General features: G+C 43.6%; 1 protein-coding gene and 1 pseudogene across 1 annotated transcript; one reads left to right on the top strand and one right to left on the bottom strand.

Moving 5' to 3' along the window:
• Positions 1-2486: 2486 nt before the first annotated feature.
• Positions 2487-4089, top strand: LOC123405616. Its single transcript, XM_045099243.1, has 6 exons — positions 2487-2639; positions 2752-2794; positions 2892-2983; positions 3249-3297; positions 3514-3584; positions 3674-4089. Exons 1-6 carry the CDS (start codon positions 2487-2489, stop codon positions 3833-3835), a joined length of 570 nt encoding a protein of 189 aa, XP_044955178.1. The 3' UTR covers positions 3836-4089.
• A 107-nt stretch (positions 4090-4196) lies between these two features.
• Positions 4197-4922, bottom strand: LOC123405615 (annotated as a pseudogene).
• Positions 4923-21432: the final 16510 nt, after the last annotated feature.

The following is a 21432-nucleotide window of genomic DNA, read 5'->3' as shown; positions in this document are numbered from 1 at the left end:
GCATTGTGTACACGTGTTAGATACTTTTATCCTAAATTTTAACTCTTGTTGCACTTGATGATGGAACTTCTTTGGGAAAAGCTGATGTATCATTTTAAAACCAAAACCAAATTTTTGAAGATCCTCAACCAGATCGTCTCTAAAATAAAATAAGTGATATCATGGCTTGAAAAAATTGATACAGGAAAGGTACTAATGTAACTAAGGTTGTATTTTTTCCAGTGAAAATCGATATATTCTTACAAAGCACCAAGCCACAGTCGTCAAACCGATCTCCAAAAAAATATTTAACAAAAATAGTGTGAAGAGTATATAAGTGTAGATACCTTTTTATGGGGAACTCAAAACTGATTTTGCAGATAATTTTTTTTGAAGTGACAACTTCAGATTTTGAATTCTGGCATAGAGCATACTTCAGTATAGATTCGCATGCAAACAGTTAGGTCTGATTGCAAACCAATCTTATTGCATCATTGCTGAAAAAATAGACAGCAAACTTTGATCATTCATAAGTAAAAAGACAAAAAACAATAGTTCATATTACGAATGGTTCTCTGTATGTAAGTTAGTTGTGGGGACTTTACAAAATCATCCATATTATTCAGGGCATACAAAACAAATGAGAAGAGCAACTTCAGCACCTCAAAGAACAAACTAACTTCATAGCCAAGCACTAACAGGACGGAGCCGACGCAGAGGTACGGCAAGTTAGATACGGCAGTGAGGTGAGTTGACGTCCATCTATTGGAGCGTTCTCGTGCCACCCATGGCATCGTCCATGTTAAATTTTCTGCTGCAAGGCACGGCGCTACACACAGGTTACTGGAAATTCATCAGGATTGGTTCGTACACATAGTTTGTTGTACAATAATAGGAACATCATGTAGCAGTATGTACATTTTATATCCCTTTGTACAATATATATCTGTTGGTTGTACAAACTAACTGATGCATGGTAAATAGATATCATAAATTTCAGAATAGCCATAAGCCATTAATATGTATTGAGTTTTTAGTAGCAATCGACCTTCTATCATCTAAAGGGTACTTTAAATCAATCAGATGTCACTGAAGATTACTCAGAACATAGAGCAAAAGCATTGGAGGGACTGTAAATCAGTAGATCACCACATAATTTTACTGTCATGTATAAACAAAAATATCATACATCCTTAGAGATCGGTCAAATATCACCTGGTCATGCATAGGGGTAAAGGAGTCCATGTGGAGGTGGAGACTGTCAGCCTGCGGCATTTCTTACCGTCCAGAAGTTGGAGGAGGTGAAGCCGATGGTGGTAATGGAGGAGCATCAGCAAAGAGTGAGTCAGCCGGCAGCCGGCGAATCATGGGCGTTGAGGACATGGAGCCTATGCCACCTAGGAGGGAATGTAAAGGAGAACGTGGTCCGGGAGCTCGCACACCGCCGGCTACGGGTCCGGTTCTGGTGAGCTGCAGATCGAGGTTCGGGAACACCGGGCCGCTAGGGTCCGTGTCCAACGGAGGAGATGTCGGAGAGATGTCGTGCTACCAGGAGATACTCGGAGGAAGAGAGGTCAGAGGAGAGGGCGATGCCGCTTCGGCTGCTCCACTGAGAAACAGAAATGGAAAGAAGGATTTTTTAGTGGAGAGAGTAAGGGCACGACACATGGAGGGAGGAGAAGGTGGTTGTGCAGCTTCCGGAAATGTCGGACTAAGCGGTGAGAGATATAAAAAATCTGTCCAACGCCCTTATCTATCCATCCCATGTAAATCTTCAGGAAATAGTAAAAAAATGTCAAAAAACAGGAAAAATCAAAAGCTTGCCGGTTTAGTATTGTTACTGATTTCAACTATGATTGGGATTTACTGGCAAATGACAACTGACATGTCATCCCAACCGAGGCTGCTGCGACATATACAGAGCATGGTAATGCTGGAAGTGGAAGGGCCTCCCCTCCAAGCAGGTTATTACTGTTCTATTAAGAGCTCAGCATGACAACTTCCCTATCTTTTTATAGTCATCTCTATCCGTATCATCTGTAATTCATACTCCCCTTTTGCTGACCTATCTATGTTTTATGATCACATTTTGTTAGTTTTGTATTTTTCAACTACAGAGCATGGCAAAGCTGGTTGTCTTACTGGGTCTGTCTTCTCGTGTTTATGCAGCAACCAAATTACCAAGGATGTTTCACCACAAGGAACTGAGCGTGATTCTCGTGCTGTACGATTTAGCTCTGAATTCGAGGATCAAAACCCATCATTCACAGACCTTGTTAGGAGTGACACATTAGAAAACCTGGAGGGAGCTGAAACCCAAGCTTCACAAGAACCTCCTGCACAGTGGGGTCCTGAAGGCGGACCTAGCTTGGCATCTGGCCCTGACGATGGCAACTTGCCTTACCCTTATCTTCCTACTATCCTTGAGGAGCCTAGCACATCTTTTTCTAAAGGTGTTAGATAATTTTGATTTATGCAATTTCATTCTCCTTATTTTTTCTGTCCTGATGGTAAACATCGTTTTTCATGAATATGCAGTTGCAGAGGATGATCCACTGCCAGCCATAGATGGGCTAAGAATTACAGGTGAAGCTTTTCCTGGAAAAGAACTTCAAGCAAGTGGGTATTCCATCAACGGGACCACGAGTTGTAATTTTGAGGTGCGGTTTATAGTTGTGATTCAACATGCTCTGATATTCTATCAAATTCCTTTTTTAGCATGTTATTAGTTCACTGCAATTTAAATGTTTGCGAAAATAATTGTGCATGCAGTGGGTACGCCATTTGGAAGATGGATCGGTGAATTACATAGAAGGTATTATGTTTTCACCTACTGCAAGGAAGCTGTTGTTGTATTTTACTTTTGTGTACTATGACAAAAGGGAAACAAAAATTACCGTTGCCTGGTGTAGGTGCAAAACATCCCACATATTTAGTTACTGCTGATGATGTGGACTCTTTACTAGCCATAGAGGTCCAGCCTCTAGATGACCGGAAAAGAAAGGTAAATCCTCTTGTCTGATATTCATAAGTGGAGAACCAATAGCTTGGTCTGGTTTTGTTCATAGAGCAGATTCTATAGTTTGAGAATCATATACTATATGCCCTCGGTTAGGATTCGTCTCAGTATCCGTTGCTAAATTAGTAAGGCACCCAGACATAGTTGTTTGTTTGGAAACTATGGAAGTGTTGATCGTCGTAACTTTCCGTAGGACACTCGTAATATATAACTATATCTGAAGCATTTCTTCATCTCTTTTGTTTTGTAGGGGGAGATTGTGAAGGTTTATGCTAATGAGGAGAGAAAAATTACATGTGGTGAGTTTGTTGAGAAGATATTTGTATCTTTGGTAAATGGCAAAAACTTTTGCATGCCTGTTATGTTGTTGTTGATGAAGTAGATGAGCTTAGTGCCCCCCTAAGAAATCCTAAAATAATGTTGGTTCTGTGCTGGTTCTTCTTAAGTAGAACAAGTCAACAACAGAAAATATTAGAAGAACCATATTGCTGAGTACAGAATCATTATTCGTGCAGATCCAGAAATGAAGGAGCTCATCAAGAAAATTCTTTCCGTTGGGCATGTGTCGTATGAAGTTCTACTACCTGTATGCCTTCGTTTCTCTATTACAGGCTTGCCAAAACTCGCTACACCTTTTTTTATGTCATGTAACCATCAAAAAACTTGAGTCTGCAGGTTAGATTTATAGATATGTGGGAACCTGCGGTATTGGCCATAAAGAGGGAAGGCTATAGAATCAAGTCTAATGGACAATGTGGTGTTGTTATCACAGAGAAGTTCCAGCAAGCTACAGCTGTATGTTTCCAAAAAACCATTTCCCTTAAAATTACTCTCTAGCCTCTGGTTATATTGTGCTACAGCTGCAAGATAACCAAGTATTTGCATTGTCTGCATGGAATTTAAATCATCATACTATTCCACAGAAAGTACTTTGGTAAGATTCCATGTGTTTAGTAGGTTTCCTGAATGTAACAAGAGTGACTGGTCAGATTAGGAGGTCAGGCCGCACTAAACCAAACACTTCCTTGTGTGTGGTTGGGGATAGTAATTATTTCCTAGCTTTCCTTATACATGACCATACTTGTGGTTGTGGGTTCTCGAATGATTAACTTAAAGTTTAGAATGTGTTGCCTTTTCAGTATACAGATCTGAGAAGCATTTTCGGTATACAGATCTGAGAAGTAATGGTGTACTGCATTTATTTGCAGATCAATATCCCTTATGGCCATCCTACCGAGTTTTCGATACAGTCTGCTGACGGTGCCGAGTACAATCTCAAGCCTAGAGATAACTCCCTGTGAGTTTGAGTTTCGATACCAAGTCAACACTCTCTTATATGTTATACGCGTGTGTTAATGGTCAAGTGATGAGAGAGACAATCTGCAGGTCACGGGATAGCATCGTGATGATACTGCGACTCTTCAGAATGAAGGTGCGTGCCATTTTTCGTGTCATGAACCGTGCTTTGATTTGTGTGTGCATGTGGTACGTTGAGTCGATGCACTTGGGAGTTAATGTGACATGTTTTTGGTGTGTGCACGCTGTTGAGAAGAGCAAAGGAAGGAAGAAAGGCATCTTCTTCAAGTAGAGTGGAGTCGATGAGAGTGTTGTTTGCTTGCTTGTAGCTGGGTATTTAATCATTTGGCCGTGGTCGTACCGCGATTATTATTGGTTGTAGACAGGAAAATCAAGGAGGATTAGGTGGTAAGTAGGTAGCTAACTAGCAATTTCTAGCTTCTCATTCATGTGATGTATTATATTTATTGTTACGGACTTACAGTTTATATTGTATCTATCATCTCTCTGATTGTTACTCTTCCATGTGTGTAAAGGAAGTAAGAAATATGCATATGGATGAATTACTCAATTTCGTGTTGTTGTCTGGGTTTTGTATAACCAATGCAGTATAGATAGAACTCAAAGCAAAGATTCTAAGCAAAGCAAATTTAAATTTTTATTTCTTTGAATCACGAAATAGCTAAGGATCGAACTAAGATAGATAGTAATGGTAAAGGTGATGGTGATACGATACCAGGCACCTCCCCCAAGCTTGGAACAATCTAAGGGTGGTGCCCATACCCATGTACTTAGGTGTCCCTCTTGGTTGATGGTGGTGATGATGCAGGGTCATTCTTCTTCTTCAGCTTATGTTTGAGGATAAATTTTTTCTCTCTCAAGTCATCGTTTTCTTGCTCAAGCTTCAATATCTTTTTGCATAGTGCCTCCTTGCTTTCCTGCAAAAAAGGGACGGTATAAATTGGATCTTGGATTTGTTTACTCCATTTGGGAGGCTTTGACTTCTTGAATTTTATGTGCATATCTTCAGGTTGAGGCAGTGGAACTTCATTTTCATCTGAACCGGCATCTTTTGTTTCCTCCCAGTCAATATCCTCTTCCTCATCTACGGACCATAGGTAGGGATAGATGTTCCCAAAGATATTTGGATCTACAACATAGTGGGACACATAGCTCTCTTCATCTGAATCATGTGTCGACATATTTTCAGATCTGCCAAAAAATAGCACAAAACAAGAAGAGGGGAGAAACTCACGACGTGGTGGTCAAAACATACAATAATATATATAATGAATTTTTCAAGGTCAGAATACGTGCTCGGAAAGAAAACCGGAGTCCGGAAGGCACAAGAGGGCCCACAAACCATCAGGACGCGTCGAGGGGGTGGCCGCGTCATGTTGGCTTGTGCCTCCCTCATGGGTCCCACAGACTCCTTTTTATTTTTGGATTTTTTTCTAAAATACCAAAATCAACAGAATATATTTTTTGAAATTTTTGGAGACGGTGTTCTTACCGTTTTATACGTCTCCAACGCATCTATAATTTTTTATTGTTTCATGTTATTATGTTATCATTTTTGAACACTTTTTAGGCACTTATCTACCGATTTATATTATTTTTGAGCACTAACCTATTGACCCAGTGCCCAATGCCAGTTGCTGCTTTGTGCATGTTTTTCCACTTTGTAAGGTTTGTGTACCGACCTGAAACTTTTTGTGAAATTTTTCTAAACCAAAAGAAGACCCTAGAGGTATTCATGATAACATACTCTTGTGATCTAACCACATGCTCTAAGTTCTAATGAGAGTCGTCAAATCACGGAAAGATAGTGAGACAACCCCAAAGTCTTGTCTTCATGTAGTGTTGGAGTCACGACCGGTCCTGAGATTTCGGGGGCAGTGGGCGAGTTTGAAAATGGGGCCCTTAATATGCCCACTAGGGTACAAGTGTAAAGAGCAACCAAATGTTTGTCCAGTTGATGAAGAAACAGTGGCATGACAAGCTTTCACGAACTTCTAAATAGCACAAAAAACTACTAATAAAATAATTCAAGAATGTTCAACAGAGCAGTGTTAACAGGAAACTAGAATTATGAGATTCTCAATTACCACAATTATTTTCTAATTATATTTTGTTATCACGTGGCAACGCACGGGCACTTAACTAGTAGTAGTAGATGCAGAAAGTATCAGTCTACTTGTCTCAGACGTGATGCCTATATGTATGATCATTGCCTTAGATATCATCATGACCTTGCGCGGTTCTATCAACTGCTCGAGAGTAATTTGTTCACCCACCTTAGTATTTTTTATTTTGAGAGAAGCCACTAGTGAACACTATGGCCCCCGGGTCTACTTCACATCATATTTTCAGCCTTACACTTTTACTTCGTTGCACTTTCTGCCTTCAGTTCTCACTTTGCAATCAATCTTGATGGGATTGACAACCCCTTTATAGCGTTGGGTGCAAGCTCTTTTGTGTTTGTGCAGGTACTCTGGACTTGACGCGATTCTCCTACTGGATTGATGTGACAGCCCGATGCCGACGTTCCAGAAGATTTCCCTTTTCTTTCTGTTTTCGTCATGTGGTTATTTTAATTTGTTGCATCATCATCGCATCATGCGCATCATCAGCATTGCATCGGCATCCCGTTGCCGCCAGTTTTCAAAACTTGCATCCGTTAGTAGTTGCCGGTTCTCGTCGTTGTTTGTTCCGAGTCCGAGCGCACACGCACGCCCCCGCGGCACCGCAGTAACCCTGTTTTTAAAGTGCGTTTAAAACTCTCTCTGATCGAGGTGAAACTTGGCACGCGGTCGCTATTAGTTTTAGCTAGGCCGCCTGTCGAGTTTCGTCGCGATCGGAGACCGTCTGGTACCCGAACGGTCGACCGTAGCGGCACCGTCTTCGGTTATTCGTCGGACGTGTGTCGGTGTTTTAAAAGTCGATGCCGCGCCGCACCACTTCCCTCTCATCTTAGCCAACGCCACTCTACACACCTAACCCTAACCCGCCTCTCCGATCGGACCGCACGAACGCGACCGGAGGGTCGAAAAACCCCCAGATACCCTACACCCTAGCCCCTTTCCCTATTTAAGCACCCCTCCCTGCCTATTTTGGGCGCCCCCCTAATCCTCCTCGGGATCCGCGCCCTAAACCTAACCCTAGCCGCACCGCCCCACCTCTCTCTCCCCTGCCAGCGCCGCCGGGCCCAGATAAGCCGCCGCCGCTCGCGTGCGCCCCCGAGCTCCCTGTTATAATGGTCGCGCCCCCTCGCGACCTCGCCTGCGCGCCGCCGGCGGTCCCGAGCGCCTCCTGCCCGCTGCGCCCTGCCGTCCCCGTCCGGCGCCGCCGCCTGCGTGTGCCTCTCCGCCACCTGCCGCCGCGTGCGAGCCATCCCTCGCCTCGGCAGCTTCGCAGCCGCCGGTAACCTCCAGTTCAAGCCGGCGCCGCCGCGCAGTTCTCGCCTCCCCGCGACCCCGCTCGCCTATACCCGCCGGATCCGGGTTCCCTGCGCCCCACGCCGGCCACCGGAGATGCCGGACCGAAGCTCCGCCCCGCCGTCGAGCGAGATGCGCCGCCGCCGGTCCCCGCTCCTCGATCTAGTCGGGATCGGGAGAGCGTCGGCCGACCGTGTGAGCGCCCGCCCTGGGCCGCGCCCCGCGCTGGGCCAGCACCTCGTGTCAGCGCCTCCTGGCCCAAGGACCTCCCCAGCCCATCTCCGGCCGGCCCAAGAGCCCCCCCCAAGATGAGCCCCCTATAGTCTAATCCCTCGCCCCCAGCGCCGCATAGTTAATTTGCGCCATGTACGGCCCGTTAGTATTTTAGGTTGTTTTTTTCGGATTTGTTTATATTCCAGAAATTAGGTATATCTTAGAACGTTCGTAGTTTCTAAACCGTAAGTCGGTACGACGCGTGTTATATATCGTTTTGGGGTAGCTTCGCGAGTAGAACACGATTATCCAACATGCATATTTGTTTAGCGTTGTTTAGAGTGCCTAATGCCTCGGTTTACGTGCTGTTTAACTAGGATCCGTTCTGTAGTTAATTCTCGTGCGTGTCCGGACTGCCCGTATGCCATAGATTTAATGTCCATGTTTTAGGGACCATATTTCTATGTATTTTAGATCGGTCACTCGTATTTTTCCGTGTAGGGTTTTGCCGGTAGTTTATTTTCCCGTTTGGAGGTATTATCTCGCATTAAAGTGTGGCTTTATTTTGTGTTGCAAACCCCACTTATTTTATATGTTTCCGGGGTAGAAAAATCCCAGGGATTTTTCTGTGCAATTAGTTCTAGCTTTTGAGGAAGTTAGTTGGCGAGATATTTTGCCGTGATGCCCTTTTGTTTAATTCGTAGGATTAATTTCGTGCCTCGTTTGAATTAGTTGTCAACTAGGGAGTTGATCTTGGATGTTTTGTTTAGCCCCTGGTATTTTTGGTTGCAATAGAAATGCATGTTTAGGTGTTGTTTGACTGCCCTCAAGTTGCTTGAATAGTGCTGTTTTAGAGGAGCTGAAATATTTCTAAGTCTGGAATCTGTTATTATTTTGTTGCTGTCTTGTCTTGCTTGCATCTTGTGATCTGTAGCCCTTTTGAGGTTGGTCCAATGGAGTTAATTGTACCCCTTATGTTTCTCTAGCATGCTGTTAAGTTTCATGCCATTTGGAGTCCTGTAGCTATAGGTTTTGCTGCTGTCAATATGCCTTCATGCTGAAAACTGCACTTTCAGGAGGTGTTATTTTCACTAAGTCTGAAATAGCGTGTGAGATGCCCTTTTAGTGTCTTCTTTTCCTAGTGCTCCTTGCTTCCATGCTAGTAGTTGTTAGTTGTTTGTAGTAGTGCGTCTTGCCCTCTTTCATGCCATGCCTTGCTTGAGCTCATCGGAGTTGTGTAGCCGAAGTTGTGAGGCGTAGAAAGTGCTATGTGGCTGTTTTTGGCAAATTGTAGGGATTTCTTGTTTTGCTCGTAGTTTTCGAACCGTGGCTCCGTTTTGATCGTGCCCTACTTGAAACTTGCTTAGAATCTCATGTAGTTTCATTTTCTCTTGCTGTTTGTTTGATTTGAAGTGCTCGTAGCTGTCGTCGGACACATATTGCATTCATGCCATCATATCTTGCGGTGCTCGTAGCTTTTGATCCATAGCTCCGTTGGAGATGATCTCTACGTGTAGATTGCTTGCCTTGACGCGTAGAATCACGTGAACCTATTTGTTTTGCTGTTTAACAACTAATTAAAGGTGTTAATTCAGATCTGGACAGAATTGTAAATTAACATGTGAGGTCGTCTCGGAAATGCTATATGTCATTTCCGACCTCATTTAAAATGCCTAGATAGGTAGTTTAATTTTCGCTCCACCTATTGCATGTTTGACAACATTAATATTTCCGGTAGATAACTGGGAGTGAACTAAATAATTAACGTGGAGTTTCGTCAATATGCAACTCGTTGCATATTGAACTTCACTTAATGTGTAGTGTTTGGTTGTGTGATTTGCCATGCCGTGACTTGCATGTATTCAGTAGCTCATGCATCATATGTGTTGTGCATCATGTGGTGAATTTCGTGTGTTGATTTGTGTTTCCGGTTTGCTTCGTCTCGATAGAGTTCCGCAACGTGTCGGATGAGAGGACCCGTTCGACTACGTCAGTCCGTCTGCTTCACGGAGGCATTCTTCTTCCAAGCGGGATCTCAGGCAAGATGACCATTTCCCCAGATACCATTACTATCATTTCCATGCTAGTTTTACCGTTTCTATCGATTATGTCTCGTTGCCTACCACCTGTTAAATATTAGCCTCTCAACAATGCCATGATCACCTTCAACCTGTTCGACCTAGCAAACCACTGATTGGCTATGTTACTGCTTGCTTAACCCTGTTGATAGCGTTGCTAGTTGCAGGTGTAGATGCTTCCATGTGATAACATGGGTTCCTTGTCATATCACCATATATTAATGCTATTTAATTTAATGCACCTATATACTTGGTAAAAGGTGGGAGGCTCGGCCTTTCTAGCCTGGTGTTTTGTTCCACCTTTGCCCCCTTAGTTTCGACTACCGGTGTTATGTTCCATAATTGAGTGCTCCTAACACGATCGGGGTTCTTATGGGGACCCCCTTGATAATTCGTTTTAGATTAAAGCTGGTCTGGCAAGGCCCAACTTTGGTGTTACATTTTCCCAACATAATAATTCTGTTAAATTGAAATGCATAGGGAGTTAGCGCTACTCGAGGAGTAATTTCACATAAACAGGGGGGCCAGTGCTGATGGTGTTGGTCCCAAACGGTCTGCCTGCGGGGCCACCGCGAGGAAACACGAGGTTTGGCACCTGTAGCTAGTTCCATCCGTCGTGTCCTGAGAACGAGATACGCGGCTCCTATCGGGTACGTCGACACGTCGGGCGGCCTTGCTGGATTAGTTTTACCTTTGACGAGATATCTTGTGCATCGGGATTCCAGTGATGCTTTGGGTAATCTCAGAGTTGAGGTTTTCCACTAGGGAATTCGACGAGATCGCGAGCTTCGTGATTGAGGATTTCTATGCGGCTTGTGGTAATCTGTGATGGACTAGTTGGAGCACCCCTGCAGGGTTAAATCTTTCGGAAAGACGTGCCCGCGGTTATGTGGCAACGTGGAAACTTTGTTTAACACTGGTTCTAGATAACTTAATCAAAAAATATGTCAACTGTGTGCGTAACCGTGACTGTCTCTTTCGTGAGTTCCTTCTCCGATCGAGGACACGGTGGGGTTATGACTGACGTAGGTAGGTGTTCAGGATCATTCATTTGATCATCTGTAGATCACGTCCGCTATGCGTAGATCTTCCCCCTCTTATTTCTGGTACTCGTAAGTTTAGCCACCAAATATATGCTTAGCCGCTGCTGCAACCTCACCACTTAACCATGCCTCACCCATTAAGCTTTGCTAGTCTTGATACCTTTGGAAATGAGATTGCTGAGTCCCCTGTGGCTCACAGATTACTACATCACCAGTTGCAGGTGCAGGTAAAGGTCATTTGACGCGAGCGCGTTGATTGTTCATTTGGAGTTGCTTCTTCTTCTTCTTCTTATTCATCGATCTAGGATGGGTTCCAGGCCGGCAGCCTGGGATAGCAAGGATGGGCGTCGTTCTTCTTTTGTCGTTTGTTTCCGTCCGTAGTCGGACCCTGCTCTTACTCTTGATGACTATGTAATGTACTGATGTGACTCTGATGTAGCTTGTGGCGAGTGTAAGCCAACTCTTTATATATCTTTTCTTTTCAGTACATGTACTTGTAACGATATCCATTCTTGCGACACGACGAGATGCGCTTCTATCCCTGACGAGGTCCTCGTGCCAAATTGAGGATAGGGTCGCATCTTGGGCGTGACAATTGATACCTTGGTTCTCAAACTAAGGGAAATACTTACTGCTCCTGTGTTGCATCGCCTTTTCCTCTTCAAGGAAAAACCAACGCAAGCTCAAGAGACGACAGAAGATTTCTGTCGCCGTAGCAGAAGAATCTCTTGCGCCGTTGCCAGGGAGGATCAAGTCAAGAACTCATCCAAGTAAGTGTCGCAAACTCATCTCTTGCATTTACTTTTTGCCTCTCGTTTTCCTCTCCCCCACTTCTAAAAACAAAAATTTACAAAAATATTTGCCTTTTTCGTTCGCCCTTTTCTTTCTCTTGCTTTCTGTTTCCTTGTGTTGCCATGTGCCTTCAATATGCTTGCATCTTCGCTTGCTGAAAATCTAGGGATATGGATCCTCACCCACTAGCTAATCTCTTTAAGAGATCCAATTATGTTGAACCATTTGCTAGTGAGTTGAGTGCACTTGGCTTTCACTATGGAGTTTTGCTTGAGATGCGTGAATCTGAAAATCGTGATGAAGAAATTTATGAAGTGATTCACGAGGGCTCCTTGAATGAAAAGCATGATTGCAATGATTTCATTATAAATTCTATTAATGACAATCATGCTAAAAATATGCAAAACCCTAAGCTTGGGGATGCTAGTTTTGCTATGTCCTCTACTTGTTGCAATGATCATGAATGGGGTGATGATTTTTCTTATGATCTTGAAAATTTGTTTAAACCTCATGATGAATATGATATTTGCAATATTATTGAAAGTGGGTTTGGAGAAGTCATGACTTTACTTGACGATAATCCCACTATTTTTTAAGAGCGTCAACTTTGCATGCATGTGGATCATGAAAAGAATATCCTATGGGATAGCTATATTGTTGAATTTGAATATGATCCCACATGTAATTTTTATGAGAGAGTAAAATATTGTGGTAGAAACTTTCATGTTACCAAATCACCTCTCGTTATGTTGAGATTGATATTGTCTCTTTCTTCTTCCTGGCATATGGTAACTATTGGTTGTCTTGACAATCTGTTTTCCTATAAAATGCCTATGCATAGGAAGTATGTTAGACTTAGATGTGATTTTCACATGCTTTATGATGCTCTCATTGTGCTTCAATTCTTCTCTTTTATGTGAGCATCATTGAATTATCAATGCCTAGCTAAGGGCGTTAAACAATAGCGCTTGTTGGGAGGCAACCCAATCAATTTATCTTTTCTTTTTTGCTTTCTATTTTGTTGCGTCAACACTATCATAATTCTTTTATGATAGTGTCTTTTGTGTTTGAGCCAAGCAAAACCTTTATGACTAGTCTTGGTGATGGTTGTTTGATCCTGCTGGAAAAAGACAGAAACTTTTCGCTCACGAGATTATTTTTCATTTTTATACAGAAAGAGATTTTGAGTTGATTCTTTTTTCTGTTCGTTGATATGCCTTTTTCCCAGGAAGTTGTAATTTTTTAGATTTTTTGAGGTAGCAGAAGTATACGAAGTATACAGATTTCTACAGACTGGTCTATTTTTGACAGATTCTGTTTTGTTGAGTTGGTTGCTTGTTCTGATGAAACTATGGATAGTATAGGGGGTACTAGCCATGGAAAAGTGAGAATACAGTAATATAACACCAATATGAATAGAAATCAAGATTGCTACAGTACCTAAAGAGGTGGTAGTTTGTTTTCTTGTGCTAATGATATCACGAGTTTCCGTTTAAGTTTTGTGTTGTGAAGTTTTCAAGTTTTGGGTGATGTTCTCATGGACAAAGGGATAAAGAGTGGAAAGAGCTCAAGCTTGGGGATGACCAAGGCACCCCAAGCCAAATTCAAGGACACCAAAAAGCCTAAGCTTGGGGATGCCCCGGGAAGGCATCCCCTCTTTCGTCTTCAATCCATCGGTAACATTACTTGGAGCTATATTTTTATTCACCACATGATATGTGTTTTGCTTGGAGCATCTTGTATCGTTGGAGTCTTTTCTTTTTGTTGTGTCACAATCATCCTTGCTGCACACCTTTTGAGAGAGACATGCACTCATCGTGATTTTGCTAGAATGCTCATCGTGCTTCACTTATATCTTTTGAGCTAGATAATTTTGCTCTATGTGCTTCACTTAGATCTTTTAGAGCACGGCGGTGCATGACTTGGTAGTTGGCTTGTGCTATGAAAGTAGTCCCAAAGGTTATAGGTACCCAAAGAGGATACAAAAATCTCAATCTTCATGTGCATTGAGTAGAAAGAGAAGTTTTGATTCCTCTCAATTAGTTTTGAGACGTGGATTTGGTAATATTAAGAGTTATGTTAGTAGGGTGTTGTGAATCTAGAAATACTTGTGTTGAAGTTAGTGATTCCCGTAGCATGCACGTATGGTGAACCACTATGTTAGGAAGTCGGAGCATAATTGATCTTTTGATTGTCATCCTTTGTGTTGAGGTCGGGACCGCGCGATGGTTAACACCTACCAACCCTTCCCCTAGGAGTATGCGTTTAGCACTTTGTTTCGATTACTAATAAAAACTTTCGCAACAAGTATGTGAGTTCTTCATGACTAATGTGAGTCCATGGTATAGATGCACTTTCACCTTCCACCATTGCTAGCCTCTCTAGTGTCGCGCAACTTTTGCCGGTGCACAAACCCACCATATGCCTTCCTCAAAACAGCCACCATACCTACCTACTATGGCATTTTCATATCCATTACGAGATATATTTCCATGCAACTCCCACCGTTCCGTCTCATGACTTGTGTTGTCACTCTCATATTGCCATTGCATGATCGTAAGATAGCTAGCGAGATGTTTCAACGTCATACGCCAAGCTAGATCATTGCACATCCCGGTACACTGCCGGAGGCATTTCCTATAGAGTCATCATCGTTTTGAGCTTTGAGTTGTGAGTAAATAAAAGTGTGATGATCATCATTATTAGAGCATTCTCCCATGTGAGGAAATAAAAAAAAGAGGCCAAAGTTTCCCACATAAAAAAAAGAGGCCAAAGAGCCCAAATAAAAAAAGAGAGAAAAAGAGAGAAGGGACAATGCTACTATCTTTTTCCACACTTGTGCTTCATAATAGCACCATGCTCTTCATGATTGAGAGCCTCTCATTTCGTCACCACCATATACTAGTGGGAATCTTTATTATATAACTTGGCTTGTATATTCCAATGATGGGCTTCCTCAAATTGCCCTAGGTCTTTGTGAGCAAGCAAGTTGGATGCACACCCACTAGTTCTCCTTTTGAGCTTTCACATACTTATAGCTCTAGTGCATCCTTTGTATGGCAATGCCTACTCATTCACATTGATATCTATTAATGGGCATCTCCATAACCCTTTGATACGCTGAGTCAATGTGACCATCTCCTCCTTTTTTGTCTCACAACAACCACCACACTCTATTCCACCTATAGTACTATATCCATGGCTCACGCTCATGTATTGCGTGATAGTTGAAAAAGGTTTGAGAAAGTAAGAGTGCGAAAACAATTACTTGGCCAATATCGGGGTTGTGCATGATTTAAATTAGTTGTGTGGGGATGATGGAGCATAGCCAGACTATATGATTTTGTAGGGATAACTTTCTTTGCCTTGTTATTTCGAAAGTTCATGATTACCTTGCTAGTTTGCTTTAAGTATTATTGTTTTCATGTCAATAGCAAACTATTGTTTTGAATCTTACGGATCTGAACATTCATGTCACATGAAAGTAGTTACAAAGGACAACTATGCTAGGTAACATTCCACATCAAAAATTCAGTCTTTATCACTTCCCTACTCGACGACGAGCAGGAGTTAAGCTTGGGGATGCTTGATACGTCTCCAACGTATCTATAATTTTTTATGGTTTCATGCTATTATCTTGTCAAACTTTGGATGTTTTGTATGCCTTTTATATCTTTTTCGGGACTAACTTATTAACTCAGTGCCAAGTGACAGTCCTGTTTTTTCGTGTTTTTTGACCCCTTTCATATGAGGATTTTAAACGGAGTCCAAACGGAATAAAACTTCCGAAAAGATTTTTTCCGAAACAGAAGACGATCGGGAGACTTGAGAACCAAGGCAGAGGGCCACCACGGACCGCACAAGCCCCCTAGCTGCGGTCAGGGGGCCCGCGCCTCCGAGTCTTGTGGGCTCCCTGGGCCTCCTCTGCCCAAGGTCTTTCGCCTATATATTCCCTAAAATCCCAGAAAAAATCAGGAGATCCACGAAAATACTTTTCCGCCGCCGCAAGCTTCTGTCTCCGCAAGATCCCGTCTGGGGCATGTTCTGGTGCCCTGCCGGAGGGGGGATTCGGATACGGAGGGCTTCTTCATCAACACCATGACCTCTCCGATGATGATTGAGTAGTTCACCATAGACCTACGGATCCATAGCTAGTAGCTAGATGGCTTCTTCTCTCTCTTGGATCTTCAATACAAAGTTCTTCGTGGTCTTCATGGAGATCTATCCGATGTAATCTTCTTTTGCGGTGTGTTTGTCGAGATCCAATGAATTGTGGATTTATGATCAGAGTATCTATGGATCTTATTTGAGTTTCTTCTGATCTCTTATATGCATGATTTCATATCCTTGTAATTCTCTTCTAGTTGTGGGTTTTGTTTGGCCAGCTTGATCTATGATTCTTGCAATGGGAGAAGTGCTTGGTTTTGGGTTCATACCGTGCGGTGACCTCACCCAGTGATAGAAGGGGTAGCGAGGCACGCATCGTGTTGTTGCCATCAAGGGTAAAAAGATGGGGTTTACATCATTTGTTTGAGTTTATCCCTCTACATCATGTCATCTTGCTTAAGGCGTTACTCTGTTCGTCATGAACTCAATACACTAGATGCATGCTAGATAGCAGTCGATGTGTGGAGTAATAGTAGTAGATGCAGAAAGTATCGGTCTACTTGTCTCGGACGTGATGCCTATATGTATGATCATTGCCTTAGATATCGTCATGACTTTGCGCGGTTCTATCAATTGCTCGACACTAATTTGTTCACCCACCGTAATATTTGCTATTTTCACAGAAGCCTCTAGTGAACACTATGGCCCCCGGGTCTACTTCACATCATATTTTCAGCCTTACACTTTTACTTCGTTGCACTTTCTGCCTTCAGTTCTCACTTTGCAATCAATCTTGAAGGGATTGACAACCCCTTTATAGCGTTGGGTGCAAGCTCTTTTGTGTTTGTGCAGGTACTCTGGACTTGACACGATTCTCCTACTAGATTGATACCTTGGTTCTCAAACTGAGGGAAATACTTATTGCTCCTGTGCTGCATCGCCCTTTCCTCTTCAAGGGAAAAACCAACGCAAGCTCAAGAGACGACAGAAGATTTCTGTCGCCGTAGCACCCTGCCACTGTATCGGTTGTTGAAGAAAACTAAAGACTTCAAGTGGATCGACGAGGCCACAACGGCTCTGGAGGACATCAATGCGATATTAGCTAGCAACCCCATACTAGCAGCACCCTTCACAGGAGAGCTGATGTTGCTATACGTCTCGGCCACCAATCAGGTCATCAGCACGGTACTCGTCGTAGAACGAGAAGCTGAGAGCCAACAACTAAAGATTCAAAGTCCGATCCACTACGTATCTGAAGTTCCCACCCCATGCAAAACCAGGTACCCACATTACCGAAAGATCACCTACACAGTGTTTATGGCATCACGGAAGCTTCAACACTATTTCCAGGAGTGCGCGGTCAATGTGACTTCGGAAGTTCCGCTGAACGATATTATCAACAATAAGGATGCCGCTCGCCGAATAGAAAAATGGGCCATCGAGCTCCTGCCTTTTGAGATCACCTACAAACCACGACGGGCCATCAAACCTCACGTCCTGGCCGACTTCGTAGCTGAATAGACCGAGGTTTAGCTCTCTAGAGAGTATAGCGCTTATGCTCATTGGACCATGTATTTTGACGGTTCCAAAACTCTCATCAGACTAGGGGCCAGAGTGATTCTCACATCCCCCACCGGAAATAATGTTTGGTACGTGCTACAAATCATGTACACCAATTCAAACAACATAGCTGAATACGAAGCCCTGTTACACGGTCTTCGGATGGCAGCTTCAATGGGAATTCAGCGGCTCGAGGTACGAGGAGACTCTAATCTCCCCATTTCACAAATCAATGACGAATTTGATGCAAAGAATACAAAAATGGCGGCTTATAGGAACGTCATCCTCAAAATATCATCAGGATTTGAAGGATTAGAGTTCCACAATGTCTCAAGAGACAACAACCAAGCATCGGACGTTCTCGCCCAATTAGGTGCAAAGCGTGACCCCGTCCCTAGCAACATATTTCTAGAGGGGTTGTTCAAGCCATCCATAGTATGGCAAGACAAGATGGTCCACACAGGGGCTGACGACGAAGAGCGGGTGGTACCCCTAGCAACCGAGCATGATGATCAAGTCATCGGCGGGTCTTCAATTGAAGAAACACCCTCGACCCATGAGGTCATGGCCATAATTGCGCCATGGACCAAACCATTCCTTGCTTATCTATTACGCAATGAGATGGTTGATGACCAAACCGAGGCACGATGCATCATCTACCGATCAAAGGCTTATAAGGTACACAAGGGCGAGCTATATAAGAAGAGCACCACAGTAGTACTCCAGAGGTGCATATCCTAGGAGGAAGGAAGGCAGCTTTTGGCCGAGGTACACGCCGGTATGGGCCGTAACCACGCAGCAGCACGGTCCTTGGTCAGTAAGGCTTTTCGAGTTGGCTTCTTCTGGCCGACAGCGCGAGAGGATGCCCATGCATTCATTCAACGTGGTACGGGGTGTCAACTCTTTGCAAACCAAAGCCACATGCCCCCAACAACTCTTTGAACAATTTCGATCACTTGGACCTTCATGGTGTGGGGTCTGGATATGGTCGGCCCACTTAAAAGGGATCAAGAAAAAGAAATACCTCCTCGTTATGGTTGACAAATTTACCAAATGGATCGAAGCAAAGTCGGTCAACTCGGCCAAGGCAAAGCCAGTAATCGAATTTATCTCCAGTGTCGTACACCGTTATGGTGTTCCACATAGCATAGTAACAAACAACGGATCCAATTTCATCGCCCAGGAGGTAAAAGACTGGTGCGCAAACTTGGGCCTAAAGCTCGATTATGCTTCCATATAGCACCCACAGACCAACGGACAAGTTGAAAGAGCCAACGGGCTCATTATGAGCGGTATTAAACCTAGGTTTGTCTGCTCCCTTCAATACTTTGATTGCCAATGGGTGGAGGAGCTCGACTCCGTGCTACGGGGCTTGCGCACCATCCCGAATCGATCCACGGGGTACACCCCCTTCTTGATGGCGTACGGGGCTGAAGCAGTCCTCCTGTGTGACATTATACACGACGCACCTTGGGTGCGTATGTACGAGGAAAAAGAAGCCGAGTTAGATCGGCAAGATAACTTACATGCATTGGAAGGTGAGCGTGACATAGCTCTGGCCCGATCCGCTTTCTATCAATAGCAAGCTCAGCACTATCAGAGTAGGGAAGTTCGGGCAAAGGTATATAACGTGGGAGAACTCGTCCTACGCCTCCTCGAGAAGCAGAAGCATAAACTTCACCCAAAGTGGGATGACCCTTTTATAATCGATGAAATCTTAACAGTAGCATACTATCGCCTACGCAATTCCGAAGACAGCCGCCTCAAGCCGAACCCGTGGAATGCAGCTCGCCTTTGGCGTTTTTTTACGGCTAGACCACTATCATCCTCCGTTTTCCGTCACTTTCTTTTTCCCGTATCGCCCACATTTTTTATATTTTCCTGCATGGATAATTAGCTGTTCTCGAGGCATGTTTGGCTTAACCAAACATCCTTGGACATTTACTAAATTATCTGTGTTAAGCAAAATGATCAAGTAACACCTGGGGGCTTCCTAAAGAAGTTGTTCAATATATTTGGCATACCTACTTGTTCATGTATACATCTTGAAATGAAAACATCGATTCTCGCCAATTTATGCATCAATTGGAATTAAGATTTTAGCAGTGTTGGGTTGCCTTGCTCATGTGCTTACTCTCTACGTTCCTGATGTATTCGGCTAGAGGGTAAAGGGAGCACAGTTGCGATTGTTATGACCGGTTCACCCGGGCACGTACCTGAGACGGGTAAAGCCAAAAGCAAGCACTTCTTGAGACACAACTTGATCAGCTAGGACGATGCCCACCTACTCGGCAATTTCGCATCATAAAACCGTTGGCTGTGTTGAGCAGATAAACAGACATACCGACTACAAAACATGTAGCAACCCGGAAAAAGGAACCCATTAAGGAACTATTTTTTTCCGAAAGATGTTTTTTATGCCTCGTCGTAATATAGCATAATTCGCCCGTATAACTTTTGTGTGTTAGTACCACATGGCCGGATTGCCTAGTTATCAAAAATTTAGTTCCTACCTTTGTAGGATACAAAGTATGAAACACTACCCAGTTTATAACAGGGGAGGTAGAAGCCAATGGCCGGTTGAAGACAAAATTTTCAAAATATGGAGGGAAGTACCTTAACACACATATATCATTACATGTGATTACACGCTTGGTGATTTATCTAGTTGATCTATTATTGCATCTAGCGTGCAGTCCTCCTGCGACAAGCGTGCGACGGGCATCACTTGATCGTACACCAGATGTAGAGGAATCTCCTTCCCATCTGGTCCCACTGGTCCAACTCGGGCCATGTTCTCGGGATCTAGGCGAGTAAAGTGGGTCTTCACCATAGACCATGCCTCCCGATCTCCTTCTCGGCAGGCCGAGGTCTTCCACAATTCGAAGCGACTGCGGGCTCTTGTAAATCGCTTGGCAAGATCGGACATCCCTTGTGGAGGGTTTTGGTTCGGCCACAAAGCTCGGACCATACTCCGGATAGCCTTCCGCGCACGCTCATGCACAATGTACAGTTCCTTCAACCCCCCCCCCCCAAAGGAAGTGGCCTCTTCTTCAGGATGCCCAGTCAGAAGACCTAATCCAAAGGAGGAACAAATTTTCATGATCAACACAATAAAAATGGGATCAGTTCAAAGTCAAAGCTTTACTTACACAACATGCCGCCTTTCAATTTATGGTTCTCTTCTCGAGTTTGTGCCAATTGAGTTTTCAAACTCTCAACTTCCTTGGTTTGTTTTTTATTCTCTTCCTTGAGATTGTTGTTTTCTTCGCGACATCGCTTCAGTACGCGCTGACTGGCTTCAATTGTGATTCGGCATATTGCTGAGCTTCTCGAGAGGCATCCAGATCTTTTTGCATTTGGCCTATTGATTCACATGCTATAGCAATTTTTTGGCTATTAATATATATTTTAAGCAAATTCAGCGTATCACAAATTAACTCCCTTACCATGTGCTTCTCTAGTAAAAAAATTCACACCTTCCAGCTCGGCCCTACTGGCCTCTAAGTCGGCCTGGCTATGATGGAGATCTTTGGATAAACTCTCGTTTTCCTGCTTCAAAGCTTGTAGATTGAAACAGTACTTGTTGTCGACCCTTAATTCAGCCGTCCCGACCAATTAAGGTTCGGGGGCTACTAGGTACGAACTTTTGTTCGGATATTATAATGTCGATAACTTACCTGTAGGTGGGCAAACACTTGCCCGACCACTTCTTTAAGGCCGACTCGTGCGGCTTCGAGGTACACATTGGCCGAATTGAGATCATTAAACTCTTGTTCAGAGAATATAGGATGGCGTATGGCCTCCTTCCGTTGCCGATGATTTATTGTACTCTCCTATTCGGAGTTGGTTACCAACAGTCCGTCCGAACACTCTGGCAGCGGTGCCGTGTTCGGTACTCTGGCTTC

This window comes from Hordeum vulgare, chromosome 6H (assembly GCF_904849725.1).
Source record: "Hordeum vulgare subsp. vulgare chromosome 6H, MorexV3_pseudomolecules_assembly, whole genome shotgun sequence".
NCBI lineage: Eukaryota > Viridiplantae > Streptophyta > Magnoliopsida > Poales > Poaceae > Hordeum > Hordeum vulgare.
Note: the sequence above shows the minus strand (reverse complement) of the source record. Positions and strands in the feature narration are given on the sequence as shown.